Genomic DNA, 12,846 nt, shown 5'->3' with positions numbered 1-12,846 from the left:
TGAGATAATATGTGAGGTAATTACCAGTGCATGGTAAGACTGCGATTTATATTTGCTTTAGGGCACGAGTTATAGTTACTTGAGCGAATTATAACAGGTGGAGTTTAGTGAGTACTCGTTTAAAATCATGTGTTTTAATTGATATTTTCACCTAACTCTAACGTTTCATTTACCTTGGATTTTTTCAGTGAATTTCAACGTTTTTTTTAAACGTATATTAAAATGTCGACTGCCATGTGCAGCGTGGGGTTGGATGAAAGGTCTCACCTGCACCCAGACCCTGCACCCATCTCCCTGTAGGCGCCCAGCCCCATGTCACTCATGGCGTTTGGCTGTGCATAGCATGGGGTTGGGCACAGAGCCTGCGCCCAACCCCCGTGGGCGCCCAGCCCTCCCATGTTCATGCAGGACTGACTATGTCATGTAACAATGTAAGGATCTTATGTTAAGTAAGGCAGACCTACTGGCTTTGTCACGTACAAAACGCTGGTGGGCATACTGGCTTTATCAAGTGGTCAGCACATCAACACATATACATACATATATACATATAGACTGTCTTTGTCAAAAAGTGACCAATAACTATAATCAAATGTATATTTTATACATTCTCACATTGCAATGTTTAATAAAAGTTAGTCATAAAAGATTTTCAAAAAATCCAACACAAAAACAAAAGAAACCACATTCACCTCAGAGTCTGTTTTTTAAAAGAGTTTTCAGGCCACAAAATGCAGGCAGAGAACCAACTAAAATGGGGAGCTACACTCCAGCTGAAAAGAATACAGCTCCAGCTTGGAGTGCTTTAAGAAATATGGTAAGCTCTCTTGTGGGTATGAATTCAATGTCCCAGGAGACTTATTGTGGTTTATTTAATGTGCTGGGGGGCTGCTACATCTCGAACACTCACCGATTCCTGTTGAATACTGCAGTGGTTAGGCCTTCAAACCCCTATATCGCCCAGATCTCGCTCACATACGCAAGTCCCTCAAAACCACTTATGAATATGCCTTACCATCATCATTCATCAAAGTTCTATCTGGGGATGCTCTCTTACCTCTACTTACTATTGTCAATGCCTCTTTTACTCAAGGCATCTTCCCAGAAGCTCTTAAGACTAGAGAGATCCTCCCACTGCTAAAGAAACCTACACAAGACCCTCACCTCGCCAAATACCAGACCATACCTCACCTACCATTCATCTCTGCAAGATCACTGAAAAAGCAGTCTGTGTTCAACTCCAAAATAAAATTAGTGCTACCCATCTCCTGCACAACCACCAATCTTGCTTCAAATCACTCTGCAGTACGGAGACTGCCACTTTGCGCATCATAGACAATGCCCTCTTGACCACAGGTGAAGATGGCCCCTACCTCCTGATATTGCTGGGTCTCTCAGCTGCCTTCTTCACAGTCGACCATCCCATCCTCATACGCACCCTCGAGTGGCGAATGGGATTCACCAGCATTGTCCTTCACTGGTTCACCTACATTTTCAGCCATTATCAGTTTGTTCACATGAGCATCTCCAGATGACAAAAGAGCTCTATTACATGTGGAGTCCTTCAGGGTTCCATACAGTCTTTTGTCATCTTCAACATTTATATAAAATCAACTGAAAAACAACCAATACCATATGCGACCTGGATTGCAAAAGTGATTGCCATGGTATTGTAATCTGCAGATACTTGGAAACCGATAACATTAATATAATCATTCTGTAAATGGCAGTAGTTTTGCCTAAACAAAATTTGTACTCATTAAATTCTGCCAAATCACCGGTTCCCCTTGTATCCATATCAATACTCTCTCTTGTGGCCCTATTAACACCTTCAGGAAGACCCTCAAGACCTGGCTCTTTGGCTAAACATATCTGCTGATCCCGCACCCCTCCCCCCCCGCCCCCAGCGCCTTGAGACCCTCACGAGTGAGTAGCGTGCTTACAATTAAGCATCTCTTGGTACGATTTCCATACTGCACCGAACCTCTCTGGTGATCCACCTTTCAAGCCCTACACCACTTCAGCAAATACGGTCTATACCCACCAAAAGATAAACTTCATCTCGACTGCCGGCTCTTTGTTATAATTTTGGCCCCATTCGAACTGAGCAGAGTGCTGAGAGTCGTCCTGCCTTTGTAATACCTCCTGAATAGCAGACCATAATAGCCAGGATAAGCTTATCTTGTACAGGGAGATCTTGCGTGCCCACACTGCCTTCGAGCAAAAATGTTTCTGAAGACACTCGGATCGTGTTTGAATATGTCAGGACTATGATTAAAGGGCCAGCAAGCGGAAGATTGGAACTGTAACATTTTAGAATAATTCGATTAATAAAAAACCATTACATATTTCAACATTTTAACAAGCTGGGCAGCAAAAATATACGCATGAATGCATCTGAGAAAGCTGCATAAATCAGCTTAGAAACATTCTCTTTGTTTCACTTTGAGGCAGCGATCCTAACAAAACAATAGTTAAGAGACAGAGTGGAACACAATGCCAGAGGGGTAGATGTGACGCGTTCTGCAGCGTGCCAACACTGCATCACAAAGCATTTGAGGTCATTCTGCATGCCATTCAAAGTAAAAGCGCAATACCTGTTTGTTTGAAGTTTTATGAACGAGTTGGGTGCCATTAATATCTGTTCTCCCTCCACCTCTGGATTAAGGAGCGACAGTTTTTCAAAGACCTGAAAAATATGCACATATGACATTTACTTGCTGTTCATGCATTCGGCACAAACGTTAAGCATCGGGTAATACATTGCAGTATGCTGAATGACAGGAGCCACATCTGTGAAAGTCAATTACACCATCATCATCAAATAAACTTTATTTGATTCATTGAATCATGAAAGTAAGCATCATACATAAAACATCTTTAAAATTTTCCAATACAATATTTGGGGTGGATAAATATTTAGATTTCACAATATAAAAATATTTAAAACATGATCTTAAGCTTTCAGCGTATTCTATCACTATCTGAAAATAACTGCATGGACTTGAACCCTTCAATCACATTACCTGGATTTCCTAACACAATTCATATGGTTTCCTAATTGATAATGCAGTTCTAATAAAATTAAGCACAGCACTACAGATGGCGCCCGAAGATAAAGATAATAAATAATTAAAACCCTCTTGATGAGAACTAGGACAAGTTTCCTTCAAAATTGGCCTAATAAAACAGGCCCTTATATCCTTATATAATGTGCAAAAGAGCATAACGTGCATTGTGCTTTGTTGGGCTAAATTATTACATGGACAAGGAGTCAGTCTCTCACACCAGCTCACTGGGTTAAGAAAATCCAGAAGAAAGTACACTGTGCAGAAACGAAACCTAGTCAGAAGGAAGCGTGATTGTGTATGGGTGCTAAAAGCTAGATAAAATTCCTGGTCTCTTGGTTGCCTATAAACTAAAAGCTCGTCGACCGAGTCAAGCATTCCTAATTCTTTATAATAAGCGTTTTTTATGATTGGTTTCATATTAGCTGGTATGCTTTCGGGATTGTCATAATGATTTCCCAGACCAATCTTATTGAATGCAACTTTAACATAACAGAGCCAAGGAATGGACAATACATTTCCCAGGCTCATACAGTCCTTAATGATCTCTCTAGTAAATGACAATTCCTCTGAAGACCACACTTTCCCCCATAAAATTAATGGGGCAATTTTAATTCGGTCTTCAACATAATCCAATCCCAATTCGGAGTGACAAAATTTCGTAGGAGAACTAATAGGGACCATCAATAGTCTTTTTAAAAATTTGTTTTCCGGAATTTATAACTGGCTGCATTTTTGATAGCCCCATACTCCTGCCCCATAAGTTGTAACTGACCGACATTTTGATTTATACAAGGTAAGCATTTCCGCGACCGGCTTATGACCCAACTGCATGCAAAGCGGAACAAGCCCTATATGATTCTGCCTAGTGTGTTGGGCCCTCACTATGATCAGATGATCCCAATTCAGTTTATTGTTGAAGACGTTCCCCAGATATGTAAAATTAGGTACTTTGTCTATAGTATTTTCCTTTACCACAAATTTCCTCGTTTTTGTTCGTTTTGGGCCACACACCATAATAAAAGACTTACTAAAATGTACTTTAAGATCCAGTGGCATCATAAAGTCAGTAAAAGCCATTAAAGCTTTTTGTAGGCTATTAGCAGTTAGTCATCAGTACTGTATCATCCGCATATGATAAAAGGGGAACCCGCTTTCCTTCAATGCTCGGATAGTCCAGCTGCTGATCCAATAAAAATTCCTCCACCCCATTTATAATAAAAGGAATAAAAAGGGGGCCAATATGCTTCCCTGTCTGACACACTCAGTAGACGCAATAGGCCTAGTTTTTTCGCCCCCTGGTCCATAGCGTATAGAGACAGAGGTTGTCGAGTGCAATCTATGCAACAAAGTAATAAGTGCTTCCTCAAAACCCATTCTTTCCATTAATGTCCACAACTTCCCTCTATTGACTGTGTCAAAGGCACTAGATAAGTCCATGAAGGCCAGGTGGATTGACCCACCCTTGGCCTTCATGTACTTCATGTTCATAACTAGGGACAGGTTGAGACATTGTTAATTCGTTCCCATTCCCTTCTGGAAACCATTTTGTGAATGAGATATAAGACCAGAGTCATTAGCCCAGGTTCCAGACGGGCGAGAATTACCCTCCCCAGCACTTTACATGTTGCATCAATTAGGGATATGGGCCGATAGCATACAGGATCAATCCGGTTGCCTTTCTTATATATCGGCACCACCACGGCCTCTTTCCACGTGGTAGGGATGCGACCCACTATTATTGCTTTAAAAACATTTGCCAAAAATGGAGCCCAAGTCAATTACACATCTCGTTGGGTTAGTGAGCCTTCTGCAGAGCACCGCATATGACGATAAATTGAGAATTAAGTTTACCATTGCATTCAATAAAAGTTATTTTTCTTTTATATGTCAAGGTCAGGGACCAGAGGCACTGCATCACTTGAGAAACCGGTGGATCCAATGGTTTCCTAAATCCATCCCAAAAGACAACCAAATGGAACGAACAATCGTATTTCATTAAAACAAATGAGATCGGAGCAGGAAACCTGTTACAAACTGAGCATTTTCTAAATACTCCTGACGTTAATGTCGTAAACATTTTATTTTTATTTAACAACACAAGTGACATCAATGTGGGAAAGAGGGCTCAAAAACACACAACAAGCCATAATGAGTGTGACTTCAAGGTGGAAAAGAGGGCTGTCTGATAAGATGTGGCATTAGATGGATGGGTAGCAGTTAGCTATTTTTCTGCTGCAATCTTGAGCTGCTTACTGAAGACAAGCACTGGTGACTGCCACTATAAACTGAGGGGAGAATTAAAGTTCCTGGTTAGAGGCCAGGACAGAGTTCTTTAATTTTAAGCATGTTTTGTGTCCTAATGTGTGTTTGCTTCTCAGTTTTCTTTTGTCTATTTTCAGAGAGGTTGGAGGAGTGGAATCGTGGAAGTTTTTTGCAACTTTGTGAGAGGGAGGCTATTTTGAATTATACTTTGAGTTCGAATTTATAGTACGAGATAATTCTTAAATTCCCACACCCACAAAAACCCGTTTGCACTGATGTCAGAATGATAATTATTTGTAAAAATACAACAGCTGAATTTTGTACCCCACGATATATTTAGCCACATCAAACCTGCCAAAATCTACCATTTAGAAAAGGGTTTGGTAAATACCAGAGACGTGGATTATCGTGCAGAATGCACAAAAGCGGCCTGATTTCCCTATTTTAACAGGGAACTCGAACTGGCAATATTTATAACGTTTGCGTTGTCCTAGCTCTCAACATTTTGAACAAGTGCAGCACCGAGCCTGGCCCGGAGGACGTGTATTCAAAACCTTTTTGAAGAGACCGACACCTATGTGCATTGATTGTTCATTTACACTTAGGAGGGTAGCAGACCGCATTGGTTTTCAATTGGTTTGAGGTGCCCACTGGTGATATAATAGGCACTGTGTAGTAAAGAAATCTGGAAAGCATTTGAAATCAACATGCACAGATACCACACATCTGTCGCCCTCAGCTGGGGCAGTGAATTGAACAGGAGGTGTGTCAGATTTTTTCCAATTAATTCCCCAAAACCTGGTCAATCCTGTCAGTTTTCTTAACACAGGGACACATCCCTGCCAGAGCTGGAAAGAGAGCTGTATTTCCATGGATCTCATTAGATGGGTAGTCTAAGATTTGAGTGATTTTTTTTAAAGGGTTTGAGCAGAGAGCCACACCTTACAACACCAGGGGATGTTTTTCAGAGGAAAGATTCCACGGGGTATGGTTGCCGTATTTGGGCACAGCGTCGGACAATACCCAGGAAAACCTACCGACTGAACATTTCTGAAAACTAAAGACCCAGTGGGATCCAAAGTGCTGTGGGTTGCACGAGTTCCACCTTTGCTTTATAATCCCGAACGCACTTCAAATGTCAGTTTCGAAAAAATAAAAATCATACCACCAACCATTCTCACACTTCTGATAGAATTACTTTAATACTTTGCGGAGAATAATGTTACAAACAGAACGAGCAGTTTCAACATCATAAACGCTTCACTACCCAGATGCAGAGCTAAACTGGTGGTGCTATTTACCCTACCAGTTCACTTGAATCGACTAAGTTTCACTTTGATGTGTTATTCTTCTGTAACTCAGAGAGACCGCTTTATACTCTTGAAAATAAAAATGCATTTCTTTAGATGGCATCTACCACCACAAACTCAAAGTGGCACATTGGTTGCAATATTTCCAAAGGCTATAGCAGTCAAGCAGACCACACGTGGAGAGGAGCTCAGGATTGACTGGGCTTTTTTGCTACGTTACATTCCTGAGATAACTAGTCTTAGAGTCCTCTGCATTTTAATACATAGCTGGAGATCCAGTGGAGCAAGGATTTCTCCTCCAGTCACTACAAACCTAGGATGAGCCACATGCTCGCCTCCACAATATTCTCAGGCAGTCTCAGAATATTCAGCTTGACACTTTAAACATTTCAATTGAAATCTGTTAAAGTGAGATGCATTCTATCACAAACTCATGCACAGTAATTCACTCTCAATATGCTTTGGCAAAGTTTCTAAATAAACATATGTTCAAGAACCTTAACAACTATAAAGGGGAGCTCTCAGAAGCGCCAGCCACGCATTTTAATCTTTTATATTCCAAGCTGGTAACAACGCAATGTATTCCATTACAAAAACATGTTCCACATTTTAGTCTCAAAGGGCTTAGTTTTGTTTCCAATAAAAATATGTCTAAAAAAAGTAAACCATTTAATTACCTGAATCTGAATTTCATCTGACAGCTCTCTAGCAAAATTGTAAAGTTGTCTAGCTGTAGGATCCAGGGCTCTTACAACAACCTTCAAACCAGTTTTTCCTTTCGCTCTACTATAAATGTTCATGGCAAAGTTATAGATCGCTGGAAGCTGGAGAGAGGCCTACAAACAAGGAGACAAGAAGCATAGAGACACAGGAATTATAATCAAAACATTCACAGTATAGGTTGCATTCAACAAACTTGCGCAAACATCTCTCAAGATGTACATTCTAAATTGTTGCGAGTTCCCTGGTACCCTCAGTAGTTGAACCAAGCAGAACCCTTTACTTTTACATCCAACGTCCCTCATCATCAACTTGAAAGGACAGCGTGTCCCTGTCATGGTGGTGACACCAAGTTGAAAGGACAAGTGCATCTGTAGTTCACCTGAACCACACTCAGGCCATACTTCTTTTGTGCCTCTCAGATGTCCTGCTTTAGTCCCTTTTCTATCTACCTAGTCAGAAGTGAATTCACATACAGATGGAACGGTGACTAACTTGTACTTGCTCCTTGGTTTACAGTCCCGTCTTCCTCCGACCTGTGGGAAGATTCCCATTCATTGGAAACATTTCACTGATCAGTAAATCTGTTTCTCTGGATTGCAAGGCAAACTCAGAACCATCTATGATGATAGCATCCAACACATTATTTACAGAACACGTGTTGGGAGCCCAGGTCAGTGGCCTGCAGCAAAATTCTGGAGGATTGAGGGACTGATCTTCAATAAAACCCCTAAAACTAACATTCTCCTAGCAGTATAAACCTGAATCACTTGGGGATGCTGGCGTCGGACAGATACACACAAATTAGCATTCAGAAATGTACTGCAGTGAGCAATGGGAGTCTAGTAAACTTCTGTGGGTTGAGTCCAGCAGGATGAGAGGGATATAGAATGTGTGTAGATCAGGTATAAAAAGGGATATCATAACAGCAAAACTGTGTAGGACTATTTCTACTACTGACAAAAGACTCCGGTGCATGCCACATAAAAAAATCTCTTTATTAATCTAGTAATACAATACGACTTTTAGAAGAAAATGTCAATAAGCGTGAATAACGATTTTGCCCTTAAGCATCCATTTAGCCATTACGCTTCAAGCTTGCTACTGTAATGTGACATACCTGCCACCAAAAAGACTCGCACCTTGTCATAAATGTAATTTGAAATCTGCAAGTTCTAAAAGCGTCTGAACTAACATCAAAAGAAAAACACTCGCACCCAAACTAGGGGAGAATGACTAAATGCTTTTGGGCAGACTTTCTTAATTTTTTTCAAGCACCAATAAAATTGACATGTATGATGACCCTAGGAAGGGGCCTGCATGTCAGAACTAGTTATGAAAGACGAGAAGAACAAAACTTGGACAATGAATTACCACTTTCTTTGTGAGGTGATTAATTACATTGGCTTTAATTATTGATGCAAAAGTGAACAACCTTATTTTATGCCTCACATCACACCCCTACTAATTGGCCAGTTGCCTCAAGTCCTACATAAAATCTATCTCTATTTTTACAGGAAAAATAATCTGAAACAAGGTCCCCCAGGCTGCAAGAACTCTGGATACTGCTGTTGATAGTATACTACATGTTCTCTAGAATCATGCAGAATACTAGGAGATGTCAGATTGTGCTATATTTGAGCTATTAATTAGGTTGCCAATTTTCTGGGATGTGAGCACACCAAAGTAGAGACCTGCTCCATCACACCCACTAGGGGCCTCTCACTGCTTGTGTGTCACTATGGAGCACTATTCATCAGTGATGGTTATGGTGGGCTTAGGAGGTGATGGTTTCTGGGCAAGTGGAGTAAAGTCCTTGACTAAAGAGCCCTGCCTCAGTGACCACAATTTGCACATTCAGAGTGAAAGTACTCAAGCCACCACTGTCCAATGCTCCGCCAATGCTGGGAGGCCACAAATGGACTGGCTCAGACTTGTGTATTGGAGTTACCTAATGTGAAATAAACCAATGCAAATTCAGTAGTGGCATATGTCACAATCTCTTCTGTCTCATAGATGAAGGGGATACAGCCATTCTAGTTATAACAGAAAGATGATTCAACAAGCGTTCAGTTGATGACAATGGTTAATTACTGCAACCCACTTGAAAGGCAGCACTATGTTTTAAAAAAAGTTTTATCAACAGTCAAGAGCACATACAGCTACAATAAAAGCTACGTTTACAGTGTCAAAGGCCAAGATTCAATGGTGCTTTGAGATACATCTTTGCATTTTTCATGGTCAAACTATTAGTAGGCTTAAGAAATGAGAAATCATGTCCTACTTAGCCAAGAGGAGGGACTTGAAAAAGGAGGTGAAATTGGAGTTTGGGGGTTGGAGGGGTGTACACATTATCATAATAGTGTAATAGTCAACTAAGAAATAGGAGTAACAAAATCAGTGATCGCGAACATATTGCCTTGTCATAAGTCATAAAGAAATATCAATTTTACATGACGGCTACATCATGCTCCATTACCTCATATAACAAAATCAACAATGTATATCAAATTAGTTAGGGTGTCTACAGAGATTAGGCCTTTACATCCCCTTCCTTCAAAAGATTCCCATATTCATTCATAGACGTTTGCAATAAATGCCCTATATATAACTCGTTCCAAATAAGACCACATGGAACATTCTAATCATCACTGATCCAATGTGGGAATTTTATCAGAGCATCAATGTCGAAATATACATTTTTTTAATAACGGTTAACAAAATCACCAACCCTCTGTTCCAATGGTAAGTAACACCTTAGAAGACTTCAATGTTGACGAAGCTCTCAACAAATTACAGAACCCCAACCATTATGGACATGAAAAAAGTATGTAAAGTAAACAGCACTTAGGAGTCCACCATATACAACAGTTCTGCAATAAGCGTATTTTATTTTGACTACACAGGAGACCATTACCAATTATGTACCACTTTATAATATGTGAATTTGAAGCACTCGTGTCTCTATCACAAAAGGATGTTAACTTGGAACATTTGGCCTCCATATAGCCCAAAGATGAGTGCAAGCTCCACAGTGTGTATAAGTCATGTGCAACACATTTTGAGGGAGAAGTTTGTTAATATGGGGTCATAAAGTCCTGTTGTAGCCCAGTGTATGGGTGAAGGGACACTAGAGATGATTCAAATGCAACGTGCGAGTTTCCTGTAGCACAAATGTTGTGTTTTAGTAAGATTACACTATAAGTGTAAAGTAGAAAAAGTTTTCACCTCCCACAATCCACTGTCTCAATACCCTTCAATAACTATTCCAGTCAGAGAAATGCTTTTTACCTATAGGCTAACCTGCATTATACTAAATTGAATCTATAAACTTCAAGTGTATTTTTTTCTGAGTTCCATAACACTCAGGTTACCGCAATAATGGGTCTTGTCACTGATTCTCTATAGTATAAAAGTTCAGAACAGATCTGTTCCCCAAGTGAGACCTCACAATCGCTGCCGAGAGTGGTGGTGCATGTTATTTCAGTTTAAAATACGAGTTGGGAGAGTAGTTGTGCCAAGCAATGCATTTCCAGGTTTGATAGCTGGAGGACTCGGTTTCCAGCATCAGCATATCATTTTTCTATTTCAAGTCTGGGTTTCCTTCCTTATTCAATCTAGTATTTTCCCTACAGCTAGCAAGATTCATTGTTTCTAGCAGGGGTCCCCTTTTTCCAAAATTGGGTTTCCTTCCTTACCATATACATTTCTTAATTGAGCTATCCAACTTGGCGGAGCATCGTTCATAGGAGGCAACATAATTAAAACATGGAGGTACTATCATTTTATGACCTGTGCCCCACCCCCACAGGGAGAGGTATAAATCGACCCATCAAAGACATTCATCGACTGTGGCTACCAATGGTTCAAGTTATAAGACATCATTTGTGCTAGTCCTCTATTCACTAGTATACCAAGGTATCTAAGGTGCCAACTGAATTTGTACATGACCACCGCTGCACAGGTGGCCCCCACTAGACCGTGGCAAACGTCACTCTTATCCCAAGTGATTTTGTATCCTGAAACAAAGATGACAAAATCTCAACCAATGCCATCAGTGGGGGCAGAGAGGTCCTGGGACTGGAAAGAGTAAGCAAGCTATTATTGGCATAATGTAAACACATGGAAACCTAAATCAGAGTCTAAATCTTCCATGGAGTTATTCAGTCTAATGGTCACGAAGAGTGGTTCTAATCCTAGAATTACAAAGTGGGCAGCTGTGCGAGTGCCTTTTCATATCTCAGGTCTTTCAGACAGAAACCCTTCACATTCAATCTGCGCTCTAGGTTTCGAGTATTGCCATTCGGCCTTTGAGATGAAATTGTCACCCAAACCAGCTCTATCAATGATCCTAAAAGGTTATCCTCAGTCAATGGGGTCAAACACCTTTTTGGCATCTAACTAAATCACTTTGAATTCAACTGGATTGTCTTTGAACTGTCACAATGAATTGGAGAATGTATGGAGATGGCTCCTGGAACAGTAACCAGGTACAAATTCGGTTTGTGAATAGAGAGAACAGAGTGGCGATTCATTTTCACAGAAGGTTGCCAGAAATATAGCCAGGATCTTAATACTAGTATGTACGGGAATCACTAGGCAATAGTTAGGACACAGTGTATGATCTTTATTGGGCACTGTGATAAGGCAAATCAGAGCTTTATTGAATTCAGAGTGAAGGAAGGCAGTGATTTCAGCCTCCTTAAAAGCCTTGAGGCATTTTGGCAACATGGGTTTGTTTAGCTTGTAAAATTCAGCCAGAAGTCTTTTGGCCATCGGTAAATTACTCTAGGACACACCAGTGGTCAATCCCTTTGAATTTCCTATCCTCAGACATCAGCATTAGGACTAACCCCCTTGAGATCCAATTGTGTGCAGTTCCCTAAGCAAACAAGTGGCCCAGAGGTTCAGCCAAGTCATCCTTCCTTGATAGATTTGTCACCTAGGGTAGAGGGGCAACAGGGCAGAGAGAAGTGGTAAGCAATCACCTGTATAGCCCTATTATCATTGCTGCCCTATTACATGGGAACCCTCAGGAGTCTTGTTCAGTTTCGAGCAGTATGCGGAGCCTACATGTAGTGCACCAGGTTATGGGGACTGCTCCAACTTTACAAAACGTTGGCGCTGTTCACTGCTAAACAACAAGGTTGGGGTGTTGGGATGTAGCCTTCTTAGACAATTAGCCATCGTAAGGTGTGACCTATACAAATACCTGTAGCACTGCTGCCCTCTTCTTCTCTTTCTCCTGTAACAAATATGGACATTGTGTTGTAGTAGACTAGAACAAACAACATCCATAGTGTGACACATTTACAGCCATCCATTGTTTTAGAGACCCCACACTCAACATGAGTGTAGACGGCCAGAACAGTCATCACACAGTGCCTCGCTTTCCTTGAGACACTCTACCTGTCGTGCCACAGCAGGTCTTGCTGTACTGCCAGGAAGCCAGCGCAACAGTGCTCTCATGTAGGATCAATATA

General features: G+C 40.9%; 1 protein-coding gene across 1 annotated transcript in view; it reads right to left on the bottom strand.

Annotated features, from left to right (window-relative positions):
- Positions 1-12,846, bottom strand: part of NUP210 (nucleoporin 210) — a 451,814-nt gene that overhangs the window by 121,244 nt on the left and 317,724 nt on the right. Inside the window, exons 28-29 of the mRNA XM_085624815.1 lie at positions 7,321-7,479; positions 2,598-2,689 (exon numbers count right to left, since the gene is read on the bottom strand). Of these exons, the coding sequence (XP_085480941.1) occupies positions 2,598-2,689; positions 7,321-7,479 (251 nt within the window). The remainder of the gene's footprint in view (positions 1-2,597; positions 2,690-7,320; positions 7,480-12,846) is intronic.

This window comes from Triturus cristatus, chromosome 9 (assembly GCF_964204655.1).
Source record: "Triturus cristatus chromosome 9, aTriCri1.1, whole genome shotgun sequence".
NCBI lineage: Eukaryota > Metazoa > Chordata > Amphibia > Caudata > Salamandridae > Triturus > Triturus cristatus.
This window is presented reverse-complemented; position numbering and strand designations above follow the sequence as displayed.